We start from the raw sequence: 25,934 nt of genomic DNA on the forward strand, positions 1-25,934 counted from the left end.
ATGCTTCTTAAGTCACGTGACTTCAGCCACCTCATTTGGTCAAGATAGTGTGAGTGATTTCTCTAGTTAGCTACATTTAATTTATAAAAAGCACTGCTGATTCCTTTGGAAACCTGTGACCTACAATCTCTCCGCCCTCTATCCACTGAGGAGAGAGTTAGTCACCACTTGGTGTTGCAATGAATGTGACTCACAGAGGCAAGAGAGAAGTAGAAAAGTCTTCTTCACACATGCAGGTCTCAGAGCTCAGCAGCAGCCCAGGCACCTTGAGAGGATCAGCTTGAGCTGTACTTCCTTCCCCTGGGCCACAGGAGGAAGGTGACAATCAGCAGGGGAGCAAGTCACCCTCAGCTTCTGCACTCCGGGTCATCTTCATCGAGGTAACTGATGACTGTCTGATTGTTTGTCCCTTCACTCGTCAGCTCGACCTTGTCCTTGACTTTCTGTGCTACTATAGAACTAGAAGGAACCAAGTTGTCTTTCAGCTGTGGTCAACTGTGTTTCTTTAATGTAGTTTGAGAACGGTGGGAGCAGAGTCCATCTCATACTGAAATGATCTGTGAGACCCAGGAACCTGACTGAAACTCTCCTATATTCAGAGTCCTGGACTCTGAATATTCTGTAGCATCCTGCAGTCACAACTAAATACCCTCTCTGTCTTTCTCCCTCCCTCTCTTCATCCCTTTATTCCTATTTGACACCTTTGGTGGCTTTGAGGACTAATGAGAAATTGGTGAGCTGAGAGTTCCAAGAGCTATGGGCATCTTAAGAGTGTCTCAGCATGGACCAATTAACCTATTAACTGCCAAGTTCGGAGTAATGTGTTTCTCTGCTTCCCCAGTATATCAGTTTCCATGAACACATGTAGATGAACATTAAACTAGAAGAGAAAAACAATGTTGGGAATGAAGAAAAGATATTTCTAAGGTGCACACTGGTCCCAGGGTTCTGAGTTGTCAGGAAAAATAGCCTGCTGTAATAGTTGATCCACATTTTATGATAAAGTGACTTGCTATTTCAAATCACACACACACACACACACACACACACACACACACACACACACACTTGGGTTTTTGCAGATGGGGGAAATCATTCTGTAAAGTCACCTGGCACATATTAAGTGCTCTGAAATATCCTTGGCATGATGTGAGAACAGATAGTTCTTTCTTTATTGTGCTGGATATTTTCACATTTGAAAATGGTGTCCAATTTTTAGACTAAATCTCAATACAAGTTTAAACACAAGGAAAACTTGTTGCTTCATACATTGCAAGAGGAGAGACCCTTATAACAAATGTCATATTCCCAAGGTAGATAATTTTAAAACACTAACATTTGCTTCTGGAGCAAAGCTGTCTGGTTGAAAGACACTGAGGGATTTGTAAATGCTCACTGGAATAAAAACACATGTATACTCAAGTCTGAACTTCCTTTGGGACCATAAATTATAATAACATACAGCACGTAATCCCTTCCGGCTACCAGTTACTATTTTGTGGCCATAAATAAAGAAATTGTAGATTTAACAGTGACTCCTAATGTCCTATTACTGTCACAAGGCACACAGACAAAACAATAACCCCAAAGGACTTGGAATGATTAGTATTCATCAGCAAAGATACTCTGGTAAATTGTTTTGATTTAAGAGTGTTTTCCTTAGACATGAGCAGGTTTGTTCCTCTCTGGTGAGGCAGGACAGCCCCTGGTCTGGAGCTGCAGAGGAAGCATGAGTGAGTATTTCTCCCTCCACACACTGGGCGTGGAGCTGTCCCCTCCTGCAGGGACTCTGGTGAAATGCCTACTAAGGAAGCTTCTGCTAGGGGAGGGAACTCACAGTTCCAGGATGCTGCATACTGCCTCACCTTGGCTAAGTCATCACCAAGGTCTATATGGTTTTCACTAAATTTGCAACAGAACAATTGCTGTTTACTGCAAACATATTTTGTGCTGGGGTCCTTGACACCATTTTTTAATCCATCTCAGGTTTCTCAGGTGTCCGACTTTAATCTTCCTCTTCAAGTGAGAGCGTTTCCTTACCCATATGACCTTATTTGTGTCACCAGGCTCTCATGTCCCATTTCCCTAGAGAAAAGCACACCAGACATCTCTGAAAGGCCACATAAAGGTTTAATTTTTTTTTTTTTACTTCAGTAAAAAGGCAAAATATACAGAATAAGTTCTGAGTATTAAACCATATAGGCAATATCTAAATTTAAGAAGCACACATGTTCCAGGGTGGTCATTTTTTTTAAAGAATATTTGCTTATGTTCCATAAGAAAACCCAGAAGATATTTCAGACAGACATCATCACTAAATGTTTTCTGTTGGATGCATCTTGGTACAACAACTCTGTTGTTGATGCAGAGACTGCAACAAAATGAAGGGAAATAAAGGTTTAATAACTCCCAGTGTTTTCTAAAAGAGAAACTTCCGTGGAGTTACGTGGACAGAAAATGAGCTGAACTGGAAGGAACCATTTAGAAAGAGTTCTACCATTTAAGAGAGACTTTGAACGTTAGTGTTTATTTTTGTCTAGTCTCCGGTTTTCTACCATTAGAGGACGGCAACCAGTAGAACTAAAATCAATGGTTTATTTTAAGTTCTTCACTAAGAAACCTAGGAAGAGAACCCAGAAAGGGGAAGTGGTGACCGCTGTGGAGCACAGCATTTTCTGACAGCTGCTGACAGGTGGTTCCTACTCTAACTATAGCCAGCCTCCTTTGATGGCTCCTTCTGAATCTCTGTTGTAGGACAGAGTACTTCTGATAAAATGTTTTCATTCCCCCAGCAACCAATGACATTGTGAAACGTGATGGTTTGTATATGCTCTGCCCAAGAGTGGCACTATTTAGAGGTGTGGCCTTGTTGGAGTAGGTGTGTCACTGTGGGTGTGGGCTTTAATATCCTAGTTTTAGCTGCCTGAAAGTCAGTCTTCCACTATCAGCCTTCAGATGAAGATGTAGAATTCTCAGCTCCTCCTGCACCATGCACACTCCCACCTTGATGATAGTGGACTGAACCTCTGAACCTGTAAGCCAGTCCAATTAAGTGTTGTCCTTATAAGAGTTGCCTTGGTCATGGTGTCTGTCCACAGCAGTAAAACCCTAAGACAGACAGACATGATCTTCTCCACACAGCTCTTCCACGTCCTCTTTCACAGTTTAAGCTGCCAATGGGAAAGTCAGTTCTAAACTCCGTGTAGCAAATGTTCTAATTTGTGACATTAGACCCAAAAGCATGATGATTAAATGAGATGCATATTATGAGATTTCTGAGATAGGATCCTGAACTTTTTCATGACCTAAATTGGAAGTGAGTACACTGTATTACTGTCCTGGTCATTCTCTCTCTTTGTTCTAGAGTTCAGAGATGTCAGGGATCTAGCCAAGGATCATGATACAGAGTGATGTGGTAGTAAAGTGGATGATAACTTCCTCTCTTCCTTCTGCCCTGCCTATTGCTCTTCCACCTAAGGCCAAGCATCACACACAGCACCAAGGTGGTAGAGAAGTATATACAGAGCCTAGATGCCAGAGCCCAGTGAGCATGCAGGCAGCATGGGTGGGATTAGAGGGGTCTGTCCCACAGTCGTCCAGATGCATAGCTTGTACCTTGAACCAATTAGCTTACATTTCTGAATTTGTTTCTTCTAAATAGAGATTTGTTTGTTTTGGGCGTTTGAAACAGGAGCTCACTGTGTTGTCCAGGATGCTCTTTATCTTTATCTCCAAGTGCTGAGATTACAGACTTGGGTTACCACACCCAGAAAAAAAAGGAAATAATCTTATCATGAAGTTTAAGATAAATATCTATAGGTCCAGGCCACCGCCTAGACCAGGGTTTCTTAAGCCTCTCCCACGTGTCCAAGAAACACAGATTTATATAGTCCCAAATATATAGATCTATAAAACAGGCATACAAAGCAAACATTTACTGGTAAATCAAGGAAATTTATTTTGAAACAATTCTCTTGGGTACACATAATTTTATCAATTATTGACAATGAAAACAAATTTACATGCTGACGAATGATGTGCTTGGTTATTTAAAAAATAAAGAACTAAACCTTAGCTAAATATTTGATACTACAGGCCATGGCATCTTCAACATCTTTCAGAATTGACTGACATTTTGATTGTTAATACTGAAAATATCATTGGCATAAATATATGGTGCAAAATGGCAGAAACTTGCTCAAGGCAGCTTCAAAATTGTTGAAAATTTTGTCCTAACCCCAAGGTGAAGATTCATTTAAAGTTTTTTTTTTTAAATGAAGCTCAAGTCAACAACTCAAATAGTTGTTGACTTGAGCCTCTCCCACGTGTCCAAGAAACACAGATTTATATAGTCCCAAATATATAGATCTATAAAACAGGCATACAAAGCAAACATTTAAAATAGAGGATTTTAAAATAAAGGATTTGCTTGTTTTGTTTTTATGTGTATAAGTGTTTTCCCTGAATGTATACATAAATGCCCTTGGAAGACAGAAAGTTCCAGATCATCTGGAAGTAGAGTGTCACTACATGGGTGCTGGGAACCAAACCCACGTGCTCTACAAGAGCATCAAGTGCTCTTAACCACTGAGCCTTCTTTCTGTCCCTTCCAACAGTAATTTTTATAATCAAATGCTCTATCACAATCTAATCCACACACATTCCAGTGTGATACTTACAGGAGAAAGAATAACCGTAAGAAAATATTAAGCCCTTGCTTTCTGTAATTTAACTATTACATTCTAAAAAGAAAAAAAAAAAAAAAAAAAAAAAACCTCCTATCCTACATAGGTGGAAAATACTGCAAATCTTCACATACAAGAGTCTCAAATACAGGCCACAGTGGTCTAGGCAGGCTTGGCCGCCGCTGCGTGCACACGGCAAAGTGTGTGTGCTGTGTGCTCAGAGCCACGGCTACGGGGAAGCCATTCAACACAAGGACAAGTCCTGTCCAAATCTTGGATACATTATGTTTGGTTTTGAACTAATTTTTAATTATTGCTCATTTGATAGCCTCTCACTGTTGCTTGTTCTCTTTAATCCCACATTCAGCTACCTGACCCTATCACCGCAGTTCAAAAGCTGTGGCATTCAGTCAACCACACCTGCTATTCACATTTGCACCTGAAATTATTAACTAGGAATCTGAGGACTATGGGTTCCCTGGGAACATTTGCAGGATTCTAGAGGGTCGATTGGCCACCAAGTGCAATCTGTCATAGCCCCAGCTCAGCCAGGATCCAGCCCTTATTAGCACTCAAAGCTGTGCGTGCTAATGTGGTCATTTCTAAATCCACAAGTGGTATTATATATAACCTGGTCTGTTAGATACCTTCTATCTTCATAGTAAGAAAAGGAGATATTTTTTACATTGGAAAAGTTAGTGCTTGCCAAAACAGGATATGAGCAATTTTTAAGCAACAAAACTTCTGTGTTAATGCCATAAAAGTATAAATGCTCACCAAGGAAACATCACTAAGACACTAATGACTGGGTTTCCAGATAAGTGGTCCTGGGTACAGTGGCATTCTGAACCCTCAAGAAAGGAATCTCTATGACAGCAGTTCTCAAGGGGGAGCAATTTTGTCCCCAAGGCACATTTAGTACTGTCTGGAGACATGTTTATCAGCAGTGTCACTGACATCTAGTGTGTAAAGGCCAACGATGCTGCTGAGAATGCTGTAATTCACTAGCCAGACTTCACCTTATTAATTATGGAATTCAAAATATCGAAAGGGCTGTAATTGGAAAACCCGTGCTTACATCCAAGAAATAGACAGAGCAGCCCTTTCAGCAGGGAAGGTGTAACAGACATTAAGCCATGTTAGTTCACCAGGTACCCTCTAGGGAAAACATCCTTTCCCTGTGCTGGCTGCCACTGGGCAAGGCTCAGAGAGACTGCATAAGGTACTCTGAGTACTCTGAGGACTGAACTCCCAAAAAAACAGCTTTAGTGCTTGAAGCCAAGGGATCAGCACTCTTTAGTAAACAGATTGTTATGAGACAAATTGAAAGACACAGCTGGTAAACAACTAAAGCCACTGAGGTCAAGGCCCAACTGTTAAATCACTGGCACCAGGGAACTACAGAGATGTGACCAGAGTTCACCAAAGAGTGGTTGGAGCAGTTGTGTTAGCTGTGGTTATTCATTTACTTCTCGGGTGAGCTGTCAATCCCTTTCTATATGCAGGTCATGGACCTGAAAGCTGGACCTGGGATTGCTGTTCATGGATGTTTCTTGGCTAAAGTACTACTAGGGGTCAAAGATCCATGTTGGTTTGCAGTTGACCTAGTCCAGTGACCTAGAAGAATGCAGAATGCAGAGACTAAACGAAGAACTGACATTTATAGACAATAGTAAGGATGGGCCTCACAAATCAATGATCCTCAAGGTCAGGGTTAGAAGTCCCTCAGACTCAACTAGCTGGATGACCATCAGCCGAGAGGGGCTCTCAATGACAGTATAGAGGGTGCATCCTTAATGATGAAAAAAGTCTGTCTCTGTTTCTTATCACCAGGGGGAAACTGTGTTTGTTTAGAGAGGCGGTTATGTGGGAGGCAGAAGAGAGAGGGGGAAGGGGAGAGGGAGAGAGAGAGGGAGAGAGAGGGAGAGAGAGAAAAGGAGCTGCTCAGCTTTGAGTTTTTGTTTCCTCCAGTGGTTGTAAGGATAGGCTTTCTAGAGGACAGAAGACAGGCAGCCCAGTATCCCAGGTCACTCCAAAACCCTGGCATTATGTTCTGTCCACAGAGCCCAAAGCAATTTAATAAAGTCTTTGGGGTGAGGGGAGTTTCATTTTTTTCCCCAATTTTTACTTTCTTTTAAAATGTAGTCATTCATCAGTCATTCACATAGGGGATCCTGACTCCAGGGCCCTCTCGCACATGGGCTGCTGAATCTGTGGATTCCCAATAGATAAAACAGCACTGTGCTTGCACATGACCTGTGCACCTTTGGGTAAACACTAAATGGCTTCTAGACCATTTGTAATGCCTAATATGAATACTGTGTACATAGTAACACTGTTGTTTAGGGATGAAGAACAATGAAAAGGTCTAGTGTGTGTTCAGTGGAGATTCAGTTTACAAAAGTATTCAAACATGTAGTTGGTTGAATCTGTGGGCATGATTTCATACTTAAACAAAAATTAAAAGAATGGTACAATGTAGAGTCTCTAAACATTAGCACATTAGCATTTTACCATGTTTTTACTCTCATTCTTATATGTATGTATGTTTTTGTTTATGTGTATATATGCATATTTATTTATTTATTTTCTAAACCTTGTGTTTTGTTTTGTATTGATTTATTTATTTTTTTTTATTTATTTTTTTTATTTATTTATTTATTTATTTATTTTGGTTTTTCGAGACAGGGTTTCTCTGTGTAGTCCTGGCTGTCCTGGAACTCACTCTGTAGACCAGGCTGGTCTTGAACTCAGAAATCTGCCTGCCTCTGCCTCCCAAGTGCTGGGATTAAAGGCATGTGCCACCACTGCCCGGCTTGTATTGAATTTTTAATCGCTTGTTCCTTTTGTTTTGTTTTTGTTACAAAGCCTTACTATGAAGCTTTAGCTGGCCAGGAATTTTCTGTGTAGACCAGATTGGCCTCAGACTCATGGAGAGCTGCATGTGTCTGGCTCCTGATTGCTGGCATTAAAGACCTGTACCCACATGCCCAGCTTGAATGGTTTGAAAGCAAGCTGAAGATATCAAGCACCTTAATCTTTAAATACTTCAATATAAATTATGGAAAACAGCCTATCCTTTTCCACAATATAATTTTCAAAGTAAAATTTATCGAAGTTTACAGATTTTTTTTTCAGATTTCACTAGTTGATGTAACAATGTTATTTCTGAGAAAAGGAAACATGTTTACCAGTTTGTGATCGGGTGCTTCATTTCATTGTCTTGTCTCTTTAGCATCTTTGGTTCTCTTTTTCCTTTATGACTGGTATTTTTGAAGAGCACAGGGCACACATTCTGTAGAACTGGGAGTAGTGTTCGATGCATGATTAGCTGGAATCTGAGCAGCGAGCGCTGCTCTGTCCTTTCCAGTGTGTCAACCAAGAAGCACATGATGTTGGTTTGTTCCATGACTAAGAATGCCACTTTGTATCACTTTGTTAAAGTGATCACTCACATTTCTTCACTGTGAAATCACTATCATTCTCTTTTTTTAATTATAATTGTCTTTGTGGAACAGTCTTTGAGTTACCATATAGTCATCCAAGCATCCACTGATAATTCTTGCCTGAAACAATTGTTACTATGTCACTGTTAATACTGATATTCTAACTGCATCCTTCTTTGACACTTAGTTGGCATGGCTTCCCTTTCCTCTTACAATTGCTTATTGATGTTAATCAAAATGACTGTGTTCAGATCATAGTCAATACTTTACAGATCCATTACAACATGATTTGCTTTGATGCTCAAATTGTGTCATACTTGGTGAGTAAAGACCCTTCCAATTGGCTCTTCTGCATGTTTTAGCCCTTTTTTTCCTTTGTATCACAAGACACTTCATGATCATTTTATACTTCCCTAGACAAATTTTATCCTCATATTAACTTCTCCAATGATTATAAGGTTGAGAAAATGGGATCTGGGTGGTCTGTTCATTATTCTTAGGTCTTTCTCATACTTTATCAGGTAGATATAAGTAGATAGTTGTTCATTATTTATATATCTAATTACACATATTCCAAACCATCAGTTGATGGTCCTCTCCCCTGTCCCCTCTCATTCAATTACACAAGGTCCAGGTCAGCATCCCCTCCCCTCTTACACAGGGTCCAGGTTAGCATCTCCTTCCCTTGCATCTTTTCAGCTCTTTTCTTTGATGGTGTGAAATCTGACATCCATCAGCCATATGAAGTTACTCATTTCCTCTGTCATTTAATTTGAGGTTCGAGGATTGTCTGTTGCCTATTTATGGTGAAGTTACTCATTTCCTCTGTCATTTAATTTGAGGTTCGAGGATTGTCTGTTGCCTATTTATGGACTACATGTGCTCTCACTTGTTCTTATTGAAATACATGTATTTGAGGCTAAGGTATTCTAGGAAATTTTGATTTACATGACTGCTATAACCACTGTCTAAAAAGAGTAAATACTTTTCAATGAATGATTTAAAATACATAGACTTTTAAAGGAAGCCTGATGTGATGACATAAACCAAGGATACTTGAAACATTCTCTGCCCTAAACGGATCAGTCCTTGAATTCTATGTATAGAATTCTCCAAGTTGTATAGAAACTCTGAGGGGCTTTCATTGACATGAAGACGTTTTCTCCATTCTAATTCAAGACTCTTGTGTCTGGTAACTCACATCATCACAGGAATAGCACCTACCTTCCTCATGGCCCCCAGCCTCCCAATCCTTCTGAGGGGGATATATATATATATATATATCACAGAGAGAGAGAGAGAGAGAGAGAGAGAGAGAGAGAGAGAGAGAGAGAGAGAGGCACGCAGGGAGATGATGAAAGGAACAACTACTTCAGATGTCACAGATTGTTTTGGCCTGAGGACTTCCAGCCTTGCCTCTCAGCAGTCTTGGCCAGGTACTGGGTTGACTCTGAGCTTAGTCCAGACACTGCTCAGGCCAGCCAGAGAGTTCAGGGTTTCCGTTATCTTTCATAGGAAGGCATGGTGCTCCAGGACACAATGACCTTGGCAGATCACCTTATATCTTTGGATCTTTTATTATCCTCTATAACTGGTGAATAATATGCTCTCCAGGAGGCTAGAGAGAAAACCACATGAGACTGTATGTAAATCCCCAGGGAAAGGCTTTTTCCAAGGTGGGTGGCAACCTCACAGTTTACTTCTCTCAGGGGTTCTGTCCCTGGTAAAGCTGACAGTTGGACAAGTTACATCCTCTGTTGTAGGGACATTACAATCCACAAATGTTTTGCTTTTTTTCCAAATAATTTCTTTGGAACTTTGATCTACAATGAAATTAGACATTCAATAACTCTCAAGGGCAGACTTAAACAAAACACTATAACTAATTGGATTGGCAAATGTGGAATGTCATTAAAATCTCTAAATATGTAATTTTCTGAGAGCTTTTTGTTTCTCCTCATAATTAGACATTTTAAATTATTACGTATTCGAGAAGCGGGAGCCCTGATGCATGGACACATGTGCAACAAATCAGTTCCTACACAAAAAAAGTTTGGCGAAACTAAACCAAATGATTAAGTAATTTAGAAACCTGTTTTCAAATGCATCTGTAACTGTACCACAAGTCAGCTGCGTCTCCATGCTTCCCAAGGTTTAATATTTTTTGCTAGTTTAATATCTCTCAGTAGATTTTTTTCATTTCTTTTTATAAGTCTTTTAAGGAAAAAGTGGATTAAAAACAGAATTCATTTTTTTCCTTAAGAAGTAAAGATGATACACCGAGTTATTTTTTATCTTAAATATACCATTGACTGTACAACCATAGAAATTAAGTATGAGAACATATTTGAAATCTTATTTATGCATTTGTTTATAGACATATTTGTTAAAGAAAATCTTGAGTCAATTGTAATAGCCATTACTTAAAGACAGAGTTAAAGAGAAAAGAAAAGATTTCTTAGTATCCATAAATAGATTCTGGAAGCTTCCACAGGTCTGCACTTTAGTCTGTGTCTATTGCTTTTCTTATGTGAAGTATTCCAGGGACTCTGTGATTCTACAGGAAAGTGGATCAAGGACAAAGACACTGTTTGGGGGATAGAGAGATGGCCCAGCTGTTAGGAGCATGTATTGTTCTTGCAGAGGGCCTGAGTTCTGTTTCCAGCTCCCACATCAGGCTGTTGGCAACTACCTGTAAGTCCAGCTTCAGGGGAATCCCATTATCTCTTCTGGCCTCTGAAAGCACCTACACTCCAGTGCACATAACACACACACACACACACACACACACACACACACACACATACACACACACACACACACACACACACAAACTAAACCCCCCCCCCCAATACATCATTCTTTTAAAATAAAAATAAAGCTCTAGGCTGTGTGGAAGGAAGGCGCTTTGCAAAGAGGATATTCTCTCTGGATCTTCTTCCTGACTCGGGAGCAAACACTTGGTTCCTGTGTGGAGAGGGAACTGACCTCTTTTCCTCCTGTTTCTCCTCACCAGAACTTGAAAGGGCTGGACCTCCATGACGTCAGACCTAAGGCAGCCAGAGAACAGCAGCCTGCCCTCTGACTCTTGATGACTTCCTCCTACTGGGTGGAGTGCCATTTGCAGGTGCCAGTGCCAATGGCAAGTAGGGCATGCTGAGGGAAAACACAGGCGCAGATTCCTGAGGAAGGGCACAGGAAGCCCTCCTCCTGCTTAACATTAGGTCCTGGGCTACCCTCCAGTCACACCAAAGTTTATACTCTAGTTGGCTCTCTTCTAAGTGGTTTGGTCAAAGCCTCAATTTTACAGCATAAGATTGATTCATTTTATCCCACTGATAAGTGATTTTTTTTTCCTTACAAGAGGTTTGTGTTGAAGACCAAATTTAAAGATTTGAGATACCAGACATTCATCTCCCCCCCCCCCACCTCCTTGACTCACTGGGATCTCTCACTTCAGTCTCTCCTGAGTAGAGCAGGAATACTCTCTGAGCCAGGAGGAAGGGTGACTCTACCTCATTTACAATAAAAAAAAAAAAAAAAATAGAAACCACATTGGGAAAGAACATTTTCTTAGTGATAACAGCACTGATACTCTGCTCTCCTAGATTCTGAAAAAAGCCAGGAGTCTGGCAGAAGCTAGTCCCTCCGGCTGGGTTCTAAACCTGTGGGTTGTGACCCCCATGGCTGTCGAACAACACTTTCACAGGGGTGGCCTAGGACCATCAGAAAACATAGATATTTACATCACAATTCAGAACAGTAGCAAAATGACAGTTATGAAGTAGCGACAAAAGCAGTTTTATGGTTGGGGGTCACCAAAGCATGAGGAATTGAATTAAGGGGTCACAGCATTAGGAAGGTCAAAAGCCACTGGTCTAGGAGATTTTGATCCTGTTTTGCTCTCGAATTTTACTAAGGGGTGGAATGTAAGATTTTACTGTGAGACTCTGTCTCTCGGATGGATGAGTTTGCAGGCGAGATTGATGTCACTACTCCAGGCAACTCTGCCTGCTCCTTTCACCCAGTGACCTGGGTCAGCTTTGGTGCACTCCGTTTCTTTCCCTCTGAATTTTTCTGAATTCTGATTGATTGTTTTTGGTATTACCTTAAAGAAGCAGTCTGTGATTTAACTGCTTTGTCTTTCCAACAAGTAACCAAAAAAAAAAAAAAAAATCATCTTAATAACTATCTTGTCTACTCAAATTCATTTAAACAACTTGCATTCACCAACATGTACTTGTTCTGATTTGAATTTTCTTTCTAACTTTGAACATCCAGGACATCATCTTTTATCGTACATGAAATAACTGTCCCAATCACATACAGGAAAAGGAAAATGCTGTTTTGGGTGTTGGCCCTCCTGCTCCTCTGCGCTTTTCTGTGGAATTACAAAGGGCAGCTGAAGAAAGTAGACATCGCTGACAAGTATGTTTTCATCACTGGATGTGACACAGGCTTTGGAAACTTAGCAGCCAGAACTTTTGATAAAAAAGGCTTCCATGTCATTGCCGCCTGCCTGACTGAGTCAGGATCAGCTGCTTTGAAGGCCAAAACCTCAGAAAAACTTCACACAGTGCTTCTGGATGTCACTGACCCAGAGAATGTCAAGAAGACTGCCCAGTGGGTGAAGAGCCATGTAGGAGAAAAAGGTAAGAGACTAGAGCTTGGTGCAGGGCTAGGGAGGTTGAGAGATAAGAATTAACTGAAGCAGAATAACAAATAATTTCAGATGTGAAGCACATGTTCACATCTTGAATGGCCTATCAAGAGAATGTCTCTTAAGTCCCAGTAGTATGTTTCTGAAGCTCCACAGAGCTTCTGAGTGATTCCAGTGTATGTGAGATGCAGCCCAGATAGACCCACCCTGAGCCCCAGCACCTGTATCTAGGACAGACATAAAGATCCTAACTTTATGTGACCTTCTTCAACAACATCACAGCAAAGGGAGTTGAGATTCAAGTCTATGAAATATGTAAATGACATCCTGATCACTGCCTGATTACCTGGGACCCACATCTTGCCAGATGGGTCCAGAGTTCATCCATCTTTAGTGGTCCGTAGAGGAGCCAGTGATATGAGAAGGGTCCTTCAGGAGTCCAGTGGTCCAAAGGGCGTTAGACATTCTCTTTGCTGTGGATTTTGCTAACTGGCTACACTCTGAACTGGGAAAGTTTTATCAGCTTTGGATATTGAATAGAAGAAGCTATCAGGGTCCATAAAAGAAAACGTCTTTAAAGATGTTCAATAACGTCTTTAGCTCTAAGACTCTGAACCTCAAACGCAATGATTTAGCAAAGCCTCCTCCAGACAAATTTTGGTTCTCACCCTCTCCAATACATTATATTTCCAGTCAAAAAATAGTCAAGTGAATGACTTATTTTTCTATCAAAATTCAGCATAAGGTAGATTCATCTCATTTTCCTACCCATACAATATACTTTATAAATATACCCTGGCTGCACCATCTTGCAAAGCAGGAAAGTGGACCAATTTGCTCTCCGTTAGTTGAGAAATCAGAAAGTCTTCCTCAGAAAAGCATAAAAAATACATGACACTTGGAACCAGGAATAGAAGAGCAGTGAGCCTGAATTCCAATAACTAACATGAATAATTTCGACACAGCCTCCCACTCTGCCAGCTACCACTTCCCCAAAATGCAAAGATGTTTCAAAGCAGGAATAACTATGAAGAGGAAATAGCACCACTGTATAAAGAAAGGGCTGCATGTCCCTCCGAAATGCCCATAGAAATGACATTTTCTCCTCTTGTCTCCTGTCTCTGCTCCAGGTCTCTGGGGTCTGATCAATAATGCTGGTGTTCTTGGTGTGCTGGCTCCCACTGACTGGCTGACAGTGGACGACTACAGAGAACCCATTGAAGTTAACTTGTTTGGACTCATCAACGTGACACTGAATATGCTTCCACTGGTCAAAAAAGCTCGAGGGCGTGTTATTAATGTCTCCAGCATTGGAGGCCGGCTTGCATTTGGTGGTGGGGGCTATGCCCCATCCAAGTATGCAGTGGAAGGGTTCAATGACAGCCTAAGGTAAGGAGAAACAACTGACTTAGCATAATTGGTGCTACCACATGCTGGACACTTAGTATGTATGAGGTACCCTTTCGAGCACTTTAAAATATTTCCACTTGCCCAGGGTTACACAGCTGATATGTGGTAGAACTGGTATTTGAACCCAAGTCTAGGTTGGGTCTAGCTCTTTTTGCTTTTGTATTAGTGTGTGATGCCAATAGTGGGGTGAATCATCCCACAAAACAGATCATTTTGTCCAAACGGAGAGTCATCCAGAGTGGATCTCTCTGTTGTTACTCCTGGTAGGTACCAACAGAAGAGTCCAAGTTTACTTAGGCCTCCAGCAGAAAAACATTAGGTCTCAATGGCTTCCCAATACATCCCAGTTGGGTTTAGCAGTTGCATCCAGTGGGAAAGGCAGGAAGAGGATGCTAGATTCATCTCATCAGGACCAGAATTTGTGACCAGTTCAAAGTCTATATGTGCTTTTTCAGGCAAGGTTCTGAAAAGAAATGTCCACACATTAAAACTGTGTTGAGAGAACAGAATTTACTTGAAGGACAATTTTCAAACATGTGAGAGGTACAAAGAGATATCCCAAGGACAGGAGTAAAGGCTAACAGCAAAGGGCATTGCTCTCCAAGGACTATAGGATGAAGAGTCAGGGAAGTAAGTTTCTACATCCGGGAGACACAGAGGCTGGTAGCTCCAGCTAAAGGATAAAGTAACCATTGTTGACTCTACATGAGGAATCACTAGTCCCACACCATGTAGTCCGCTCCTGACTCTAACAGACCGTACTGCCAGATGCTAGGGTAGGTACACTTAATGCTGGTACAGAGCCTTCTGGGATATAGCAAACAGAAGGAGCTGGAGAAGCAAATTGAAGTTAAGTCAGCTGAGTCATGCTGAGACAAGCAAGAGAAGAGACAAAACTGATATTGGCTTGCCTTTAATTCCCCCATTTACTTATTCAATTAGTAATACTAAAAGCATATGTTAGAGTTTATATATATATCATAGATCTACAATTAGTTTACCAATAAAAAAGATAGAGAATCCCACTGAGGTTAGTGAAGGCTGATAACTTCCATTCTCCCACATAAGCTAGCTGTCAAGTCTGAGTCCCCTAAGAAATAAGCACAATAAAATTCCTCCAAAATATGAATGTGATGTTGAATAGCTGAAGGGCTTGTTAAAGATGGAGATTTTGCTGAGTGTGGGTCTGGGATGTAACCAGAGAGTTTGCTCTTCTACAGAGCTACCAGATGTTTCCGATGGCTCAGGGTTCATCACACTTGGAGTAACACTGTCATGGCAATCTCTCTCAATCTCAGCCGACCTTTCATTCCATTCTTCAAGAAGCAATATAATAATAAACATTCCATTCTGTAAGCGTCAATAACATAATAAAATGTTATTATGTTATTTTAAAAGTTATTCTAACTGTAGTGCTTGTAGAATCTGTTGGGAGGCTAGACACTGTCTGAAAGTAATTAACAGAAAGTATTTATGTCTTTATGGATCATAGAACTGGTATTTGACGTGGAATTATGCATGCAGCCTAGTCCAGTGGCTGTTCCAGGATGTCTACATATAGAGAGACTGACTGAAAGACAACAGTCCAACAGAGAGGGGACTGGGACGCTGAAGCTGTATTTGCTCATCACATATATTGCTTTCATGCTGGCTTTACTTCCCTCAGAAGCTTAGCAGAGTGGCCTGTCTCCTGTCCCCGTGTCATTTCCATGAATACATAAGGAAAGACGTCTTCTCAAATACTTCCTTGGAATGGCTTTCTCCAAGATCCAACAGACATCAGTTGATAGATGAATAAAATATAATTAGGTTGAAAAAAATAACCTTTAAGATTTTAATGTTAATATACCTTTCAAAATCTCCCAGGATTAAGTTAATTTACATTGTCAGTAAAATATATTCCAAAATGTATACTAGTTTTTTGTTGCAAGAAATCAAAATCTGAAAAGAATTAAATTACATTTTAAGATCACAAATAGTACTTATTTAAAAATATCGTATAGACTGGTGAGATGGTTCATAAGTTAATAGCATTTGAGATATATATATATTGAGGACAAGTGTGTAGCTTAGTGGTAGAGCTCTGGCCTAGCACTACAAGGTCTGGCTTCAAGCCTCAGCATGGGTAAGATGCCTATAAAATGAATAATTGCCTCTTCATACACTCCTATACACTAAATTTAGAAAATGATTATTCATGAACGGGTCTGCAACACACTCTTTGGTTGACAGGAAGGAGGCACCCACATCTCAAACCTGTGACTGTGTAGACTTGAGGCCTCCTGAAGGGAGAGCTTGCTCATCAGGGATCAGGGTGGCATGCCAGGAATCGTGACACTCGATCCTTCCTCCATCCTCAGTTATGTTGCAATCCACATTCCAAAACTCAGGGTAGACTTGTCCATCCAAGCCAGTCACTCATGCATCTCACCATCCGGCTCTTTGAACATGGAGAAGAAATGGTCTTAACCCAAATGCTTGTCAGTTTAACAAAAGAAGATGGCTTAAAGGGATTGGCTGGATTGGTGTGGGGCTATTCAGAGCATCGGTCCGCCCACAGCTGTTCTACCACTCATCCTCACTTGACCACCTTGAGCTCCAGTCTCTTCATTTTCAACATGACAGGATAGGACAAGATGTTTGTTGCCAACGTAGCTATTCTGTGGTTCTCTAAAAAGATTTCTAAGAAACTAGTTGAAGAGAAATAAACATTCTCCAGATAAACTTGAATAAAACAAAATGAAAATTAAGGATATAAAAAACTGAGGATGTGACCACAGAATGCTTGTCGAGCATGCATGAAGCCCTGGACTAGATACACAGCTCAGTGAAAGCATTGGGGTTTTGTTCTGGGTTTTTTTTTTTTTTTTTTTTTTAAATTTTTTAAAGCTTCTTTGATTGTTCTTCTCACAGGCGGGACATGAAAGCTTTCGGCGTGCATGTCTCCTGCATCGAACCAGGGCTGTTCAAAACGGAGCTGGCAGATCCAATCAAGACAACTGAAAAAAAACTTGCCATTTGGAAACATCTGTCTCCAGACATCAAACAACAATATGGCGAGGGTTACATTGAAAAAAGTGAGTTTGGGTGTAGATGCAGTGTCTTCTGGGAGTCCCCTCTCCTGGTCAGAATGAAGGCGTCGCAAACACGGCAATGTGGGTCTTTAGTAGAAGTACTAAGTTCAGAGTTACCTCCGGCTTCTCTGAGTTATTATGAGTGCTTACTAAGAAACTAACAAATGCCAAGTTTTATACTAAGCATTTCTGAATTATGTCATTTATGAACAGAGGCTTTGCAGGGTAAAATGTCCTTTCTAGGGTGTCCAGCATCTTCTGGTCGTGCCAGGGTCTGAAGCCAGAAACCTTGCACTCAGTAGTCTTCCTCTCCACACACACTTCATCTTATTACTTAACACAAGCCACTCGTTCAGCATTGCTCACAGATCTGTGGAGGTGACAAACGATGGAGAAGACTCAGAATGTGACCCTTATATTGTTCCATAGCTGATAACAAAAGAGGACCCAAGTAAAACTGTGAAACAGTGAGACTATACGGCACCAGGCAGACAGATCCTCTGCAGGGGAACCCAGAGAGGCAGAAGTGATGCCACTGGTCTGGGCTCTAACTGCCCAGGAAATTACAGAGCAGGAAAGGGGCTCATTACTGGTTTGAATAAGGCTTTAAAATCCAGGAGTTATTTGAGTGGAGGAAGCTCTCAAGGGCAGGAACACAGGGAAGAGGAAGAGGAAGAGGAGGTAAAAATGAGTCAAAAGACTGAGGCAAGGAGAGAGACTAGTAATGATTCCGCAGTGATGACTAATACTGTGAGCATTTACAAAGCGCTCATCATCCTTCTACGTGCCTCACACGCCCGCGTTAATTTATAATCCTCTGTGGAACAGCTGCTATTATATCCTTCATTCTACAGAAACACAGAGACACAGAGTGTGAAATTGCACAGCTAGATGTGAACCCAGCACAACTGTGCCGTGGGTTCTTAGGCACTCATCCAAAAGAAGCAATACAGCGAACACTTGGTCAAAGTTCCTGGCTTAGGACTCCTCTCCCAGCTCCAGTTGTTCTGAACTTGTAATGTTTATTTGATGTTCCTCAAACACGGAGTTCTTGCCTTTAGAAGTACCAGGTCCTGCCTCCCTCCAAATCACACTGTCCCTCCCAAATGTGGCTCTGCCTCTTCATTAGTTTACAGTAACACAGAGCCCTATGACAAGGTTCAAGATCAGCAGTTTGAACGAAGACTCAAGACTCAAATCAGAAACGCATATGGAAGTTTTCAAAACAATAGACATTCCCAACCAATCAATATGATACACACACATACAAAAAGTTGAAATCCTCCTGGGATTTTAACTAAAATGCCTGATTGACAAACTTTCCAAAGAGTGTCTCTGTAAGCTTAGAGCCATCACCATCAGAAGCTATATTTCTTGCACTCTGACTCTAAAGGTTTTGTGTAGGTCAAAGGAAACAGACTGAACTTAACCCTGCTGGATTTAACACTTCAGAGACAAAGTTCTTCATGTGAAAGAGTTTTCTATATTAGATAATGATGTTGATGCTGGTAAGTACCTATGGCTATATCACAAACTTCCATCTGTTTTTTTTTCTATGTTGGCACATAACAATTGTACATATTTATGAGGTACAGCATAATAAGAATACCAACAGTGATAAACAGACCAAGGTGGCTAGTATATTGATTTTCCTCAAATATTTATCATTTCTTTGGGTTGAAAATATTCCAACTTTTCTTGAGCATTGAACCCAATTTTATAGTGATATTAAATATTAAATAATTTAAACAACAATTTAAACTAGTCATCAATGCTTACTATATTTTTTAAACAACTTGTGGCTACTTAATAAACATCCCCATCACTTATTGGGTTTCCTAAACAACTGGGAGCCTGCGATCTAACATGGTAGGTTTTCCTCTGAGAAGACACGGCTCAGGTGTGTTTGAAAGCAAGTGAATATTATAGGGTAGCTCTACTTTGCATGTTTCAAGGAAACCTCATGTCTGTTTCTATAATTGCTGCTTTAGTTTATATTCTCATGCACGGGATCTCTTTCCAGCACCCCAGTCAACTCTGCTCATCTTTTGTCTCATCGCCAGTCCACTATGATGTCTTGCCATGGGTTAAATTTGAGCGCTAGAGCAATTCATGCACTGTGACTAACACATTCACATACACAGCCACTGGCCCTGTTCATGGCCTCTTGAGAAATGTTTGTCTGGTTCCTTTTCATGTTTCAAAAATCAGATTGTTCATTTTTTTTCCTATTGAGTTATTGGAGTTCCTCTATATTTCTTTTCGGATATTAACCCCTTATCAATGTATGGTTTGCAAATATTTTTTCCCAATCTATGAGTCATCTCTCTGCTCTTTTAACTGCTTCCTCTGATGCACAGGAAATTGTTAATCTGGTCCAGTCCTGTTCATCTGTTCTGACTTTTGTGGTCTCTGCTGTATGGATCAACTTCAAAACTTACTGTTTGGTCCAATTTCAGAAAGCTTTTATTCTGTGTTTTACAGTGTTAGGTTCTACTTTCAAGTCTTTTTTAATCTGTTCTGAGTTGACTTTTATATTCAGGATGAGATAAAGTTCCAATTTCATTCTCCTGCCTGTGAATGGCTAGTTTTTCTCTTTTATTGAAGAACCCAGGGTTCCAAATCATTCCCAATGCCTTGTGAGATTATTTGACTCTCTGGTGGGATCTTAGGTCATGACTCAAACACTTCATTTGCCCAACAAAACATTTGTTTATCCTTGTTGGATAAAATGGATGTTTAAACTTCTGGTTTAGGACAAAATTGTAGAGGTGTGTGGTGTCTAAGTTCCCTCCCCACCCTCGTATGCCTGCATGTACACTCACACACAAGGTCATGTATATAATCGTATTTTCTATAACACAGTACTCTTTAGGATAAATTAGAAATCAAACTCATGACTTCCTAGAGATAAGGCCCTCATGGACTCTATACAGTATCCTTTCTCTACTGCCTTTAAAGAAATAGTCCTCAAAGTCCTCAGACCAGCAGCATCACTTAAAAATGTGTGGAAAATGCAAATGCTAAGACTTACATCATACTTACCGGCTAAGAAATTCTGTATGTAAAACCCAGAAATCTGGGTTTCGACAAGCATTGTAGGGAGATTCTGCTGCCCTCCCAAGTTTGAGATGAGACCAACTGGCCTAAAGAAGACATTTCACCATCCTTTTCTGGAGAATGGAAAACCATTCCAGTGAGCCTCATGTATAATAGCAAATTAAAAATAAAGTCCCTATCATGAGTCTTCCTGTTTGCACCCTAGCTTCCCATTGATTCTCCTTTTCTGCCTAAGAGTGAACATATTTTGTCTCTTTTTTATAGGTCTACACAAACTGAAAAGCAATACCTCCTCGGTGAACTTGGACCTCTCTCTTGTGGTAGAGTGCATGGACCATGCTCTAACAAGCCTCTTCCCCAAGACTCGGTACATTGCTGGGAAAGATGCCAAGACATTTTGGATACCTCTGTCTCACATGCCAGCAGTTTTACAAGACTTTTTATTGCTGAAACAGAAAGTAGAGCTGGCAAATCCCAAAGCTGTGTGACTCAACTGACCACAAATGCCTGGCCCTAGCATCGAGATTGACTGATTTCACAGACTTATCACCTCGGTCTCATTCTTTACTAGACCCAACTTGGACTCAGTTAGACCATGTTTCTGTTTATAAAAGAAGATATTCCATGGTCCTTTCTTAAATCTTCTATGAAAATAAGGACAGAGAAGGCCTATCACATAAGCCGGTCCTGCCTGATAGAACAGAAGCTTTGCCTGATTGGTAAGATGAAAGAGAAACTGATGTCCCTCACTGGTTCAGCAATCCAGATTGTTAAACATTGTCTCTTATCAAAATGTTAACCTATAAGAAGTCTTTCATTAGTGGATCCAATGGCTCTGTTATCTGGCAGAGAAGAAGACTCAGGCTGGGACTCACTATGTTCTGATAAGCTTTGATAAGAACAGGAAAGAGATAAAAGGCACGTTACACAGAGCACTTGTGTGAACTGAGAAGCGGTTAGAAATGGGGAAGAAATAGAACGGCAGAGAAAGACAGGGGATGAAAGGCAAAGAGACTCCAACACAAGCCTCATACTCTGGGGGGGGGACACAGAGGACACACTGCTGCTGTTACCATGAAGTTACAGCATCTGGTCCTAGCCCTAGAGGCTCCTCATCTCTGGCTTCATCTAGTTGCAGTCAGCCACATCACAGTGGAAGCACACCAGTTCTGTTGGCTACAGCTGCTCATTACAAGGGCCAGGGTCTTGGCTCCATCTCATGGCTTCAGACTCTGTGGCTTGCTTGCTGCCCTTTGACTCTCCTGATGTGCCAAGGCTACCAAGATTTGCAGAATCTGAAGGGAACTCCTTCACTGATCTTCCCACCATACTGGTCCAATTGTCCAACCTTCTAATTCTGTCTTTGTTTTTGCCTCATCCTGAGATGCTTTTTATTATTCTTATTCCTTTAAGTAGCTACAATTCACTTACTCTTTCTTCCAATCAAAAACTAAGTGTCATGCAGTCTACCATTAAGAGCAAGCTTGCCAGCTGATGCGTCCACGTTAGCAGTGTGCCAGCTGCACTTCTGTTAAGCTTTGAGAACTTTCTTCTTAGCTGGAGTTCCGCCATCAGCCTCCCCTGAGTAGGCTTGCTCAGCAGAACACGATGGCTGCCCTTCACTTGTTGGTTCAGAGATACTGTGAAGGAGCCTGCTGCCATAATAAGCTATCCTGAGCCCAGGAGGTCACTGGACAGGCCAAGTGTCAAGAATCAATTACTTATGTCTGTGGCTGGATGTGGGGCATGTGTAAACTGTCCAGGCTAAAGACAGTCTCTTCTATTTAAACTATCTCTAAGACCCCAAAACATCTGTGGGTAGCTCAGCCTAGTATAAAGAGAAAAAAAAAATCCCAGGAAAATGTTCAAGTTTTGCCTTTCTCTACAGTGTTAATCCCAATAGTTCTTGGGAGGCATCAGACATCACAGACTCATTTCCTGATACAAAGAAATAGCCAAACATGAAAAACTCTGCTACCTACGATATCTATTTTAATCTAAGTGATGGCCTTCTGAATTCTTGCATGCAAAGCAGACAGTTCTGACCGTTACATTTACCTAACTCTGGGGTTCCTTCGGCTTTCTTTTTGGATATGGAGGCTCAAATCCAGACTCTCATGCTATACCTCTGAGCTACACCACATCCCAGTTTCTGATTTATTTTTAAAAAGGAAAATGTTATATTTTCCGTCTTAGTTTATAAAGCCTTGTCCCAGCCAGAGCATGGCTGCAGTCTGTAGTTTACAATTTCCAAGCTCTCTCCTTTGGGAAACCTGCCTGAGAAAGATGCAGATCCACAGCCCCACTTGGTGCCTGGAAATAGGATAGAACCTGAAATGGATCAGGCAAGGACAGCACAACCTTCTATCATTTTTGAGTCAGGGCAGTCATCAACTGCCCTAAACTGATCCATTTTTACTGCTCTTCAGTCCGGTTCTCTTCTTCCTTGGCAGCTATGACTTGAGTATATGTGAACCAAATGGTAGCACCTGGATTAGAAAGCAGACAATGGTGTGTGTGTGTGTGTGTGTGTGTGTGTGTGTGTGTGTGTATCAGCTGGAAAAATAATGCCCCTGGTGACTTAGCGGATGCGTCCTGTGACATAGAGTCTTAGTACAGTTGCTATGCCTTACAAGAACAGTTTCATCTAACCCTCACTGCATTTCAGTCAGCCAGTCAGCTGTGCATTTTAGACATGAGAAGCTGAACTCAGCCACTCGGGTAATTTTCAGTATTTTACAGTGCTCATCATCCTGGGCTAAGGCTCACCCAGGCAGCCTCATTCCAAAGCCCATGCTCAGAACACCGCTGTGTGATAAAGAATCCAAGGCTTTCAAAGTCTTCCTAAACCTCGGTTCTGACTATACAAAAGCAAAAACCTTTACTAACCAGCGTGACTTCAGTCGTGCCTGCTCAATGATGATCAGAAGTACAAGTGTTATATAATTTTGAGAAACCTGTAGAGATACACTCATTTTTGTTTTTTTGTAAATTCTATTTCTTAATAACAGCAATTTTACGCAGTCTTTCTAACTCCATTTCTGAATTTTCTCTCCCTTTCCTTCTCCTCTTCCTTGTCATCCTCAATCGTATTTGCTTTCTGTTACTTGCTTGTGGAATTTGTTTGTAATTGCTCTTGGCTCATCTCAATGACCTCCACTCACCTCTCCTCACCCAAGAGTTAAAATCTTTTTAGCTTTTAAGATCAAACAAAAAGAAAGACACCAAAGATCAGGGCGACACAAATACCAAGTCTCTTATTGCTGTTTTGTTTTGCTTTTTGTTTTGAATAAAAGATATGTGGACAGTCTGTCATGGTCCCTATAGCTAGGGCTAACCTAGGGCTAACCTAGGGCTAATCTAGGCATTGAAAGAATGGAAAGACACTGGATGAGTTCAGAGCCTCTGTCAATACCAGACTGCAATCTAAGAAAATGCCAATAAACCACTGAACAATATGATTTGGTAGGAATAACCCAGCGTCTGTCTCAGGGACATTTCATGGAGCACATTTGCGGTGTCACACTCTTCTGTCCTGACATCACTGAAGAAGGGAAGGTCACCACCTTCGAATTGCTTTGTCAATTAGCTCCAGTTACTAGAACACTTCAGGGCTCCTGCATCGGCTTCTGTCATCATAAGAAGGATTCTCATTCATTCAACTTTTCAAGCAGCCATGTTCCACCCCGGAGCGCAGTCCATGTATTTTCTATGAAGTCTTTATGGCTGTTACACAGGAGATACATTTACTGTTCTTTTTGACAAATAGAAAACGTAAGATCCAAATTCTTGCATGTATCATAATCTGAGCTAAATTCCCCATCCTTGAAGTCTAAGGAAAAAAAAGGAAGAAATGGGGAAAGGGAGAAAAAAAAGAGGGCATGTCACACAATGAATGTTAAATACACCTGCTTCCTGTGAATTCTTCCCGGCATGCTGGAGCCATTGTAGATTAGCAATTTACGAACCTCAAGTACTGAACATTATATGAGACAAGACTCTTAGCTAAAGGCTCCACTTTCTCCACTCCCTGGGAAATTTTTACTTTCCCCATACATTTAATTTGTGTGTGGGTGCGTGCGTGTGTGCATGCGTGCGTGCGTGCGTGGGTGCGTGCGTGGGTGCGTGCGTGGGTGGGTACATGCGTGCGTGCGTGCGGTGTGTGTAGGGTTGAGTGTACCACTGCATGCATGTGTAAATCAGGAAACAACTTGTGAGAATCAGTGTTCTCCTTCTACTCTCTGAGTCCGAGAGTTCCACTGTGTGGAAACCAGGTACTGGAACTTAGGGGCAATTGCTGTTAGCCACTGAGCCATCTGGCAGATCCACATGCCCTGGGCCTCTAAGAGGATGGTAGAGAAAGGTAAACAAGTGCTTCTCTCATTTCCTGCTCTCCAACCCCTGCTGCAAGAATCTGTGGAAGAAACTCAGCTTCTCGTCATAGGTATCAATACAGATCGGCATTTTCAGGGTTCATAGATTGCTTCAGGACAAAAGAAGAAAAAGGTTCCTGGCCAGATCCTTAACCCTCAACTCTTCTGTAGACTTTCTCCCTTCTCCCTACAGGCCACTCCTTTACCTCCAAATTGGATCAAGTCTGAGGGGAGTAGTCCATCCATGGTTCCATTAGACACAGAGACAGGTGTGTTGACAGAGCCGGGCATATGAAGAGACAGAACCCTGGTTTAAAAAAATACTTCTGTAAGTTCAAACCATGGGTTAACATGGTAAAGACACAGAGTTTTGTTTGTGCTTCCAAAATTCAATTCTAGGATTCAAAGCCTCACTGCAAACATACTAAAGAGTTTTGTGCAAGAGGCAGATCAAAAATGAGTCAGCAGAGTGATGTAACAGTGTGTTGTAACCATGCCTCTACCTCCATAAGGAAAAACACAAAAGAGGCCCTGGCCTTGGCCTAACTTTTTAAAAAATATCATGTGTATTCATTGTTTGTGGTACTATTTGAATAAAGTTGTTTTCATACAAGTGTGTCCTGGACAGTGAACACCCTCCCTCACACTCTCCGCTCTCTCCTTCTCATCCTTCCCAACTCCTGTCGGTCCCGTTTGTTCCCCTCGACAGGTTCAAGTCCACTTTTATGTCATTTATACTGATATGCTTCTATGTATTTGTACAAAATCCAGGACTCAAATAAAAAATGGTATTTGTCTTTTAAAAACTGGTTTGATTAGATAAGCATGATAATCTCTGGTTGCATCCACTTGCCTGGAAATGATGTTTTTTTGTTCTTCTTCATGGCTGAAAAGTGATTCCCTTGTTTATGTATGCAATGCTTTCTTTATGCATTCATCTCTGTTGCTGAACACCTAGGTTGGTTCCGTAACTTAGCTATTGTGATTGCTGACACAAGAGACAGCAATATGCATCTATCTTCTGTGACATGTTGAAGTCCTTTGGAACAAATACCCAGAAGGGATATAGTAGGATGACATGGCAGATATATTTTCAATTTTTAAAAGTGGGCACGTTTACATTCCCACCAGTAGTATATAAGATAAAGATGTGCAGTGGCTGTCATGCTTACCAGCATGTTTTCTTAATGTCTGCTTGGCCTAAAATTTCAATGACCAGCATGCAG

The 25,934-nt window shown here is 41.1% G+C and overlaps 1 protein-coding gene across 2 annotated transcripts; it reads left to right on the forward strand.

Annotated features, from left to right (window-relative positions):
- Positions 1 to 190: 190 nt before the first annotated feature.
- Positions 191 to 25,508, forward strand: Dhrs9 (dehydrogenase/reductase 9). 2 transcript variants are annotated; one of them, XM_034495575.2, is made up of 5 exons: positions 191 to 380; positions 12,413 to 12,783; positions 13,922 to 14,180; positions 17,115 to 17,278; positions 20,600 to 25,508. In XM_034495575.2, the coding sequence occupies exons 2-5, from the start codon at positions 12,471 to 12,473 to the stop codon at positions 20,821 to 20,823; spliced, it is 960 nt and encodes a 319-aa protein (XP_034351466.1). In that variant the 5' UTR covers positions 191 to 380; positions 12,413 to 12,470; the 3' UTR covers positions 20,824 to 25,508. The 2 variants fall into 2 exon arrangements, with proteins under 2 accessions (XP_034351466.1, XP_076784978.1); XM_076928863.1 differs by having other exon boundaries at positions 12,461 to 12,783.
- The last annotated feature ends 426 nt before the right edge of the window (positions 25,509 to 25,934 follow it).

Source organism: Arvicanthis niloticus, chromosome 2, assembly GCF_011762505.2.
Source record: "Arvicanthis niloticus isolate mArvNil1 chromosome 2, mArvNil1.pat.X, whole genome shotgun sequence".
Taxonomy (NCBI): Eukaryota; Metazoa; Chordata; class Mammalia; order Rodentia; family Muridae; genus Arvicanthis; species Arvicanthis niloticus.

Bases quoted from the DNA above. Each gene is read 5' to 3' on its own strand.
- Dhrs9 (XM_034495575.2), top strand. From the start codon at position 12,471: ATGCTGTTTTGGGTGTTGGCCCTCCTGCTCCTCTGCGCTTTTCTGTGG. The intron at 12,784-13,921 runs GTAAGAGACTAG...TCTCTGCTCCAG, and splicing joins GAGCCATGTAGGAGAAAAAG to GTCTCTGGGGTCTGATCAAT. The intron at 14,181-17,114 runs GTAAGGAGAAAC...TTCTTCTCACAG, and splicing joins GGGTTCAATGACAGCCTAAG to GCGGGACATGAAAGCTTTCG.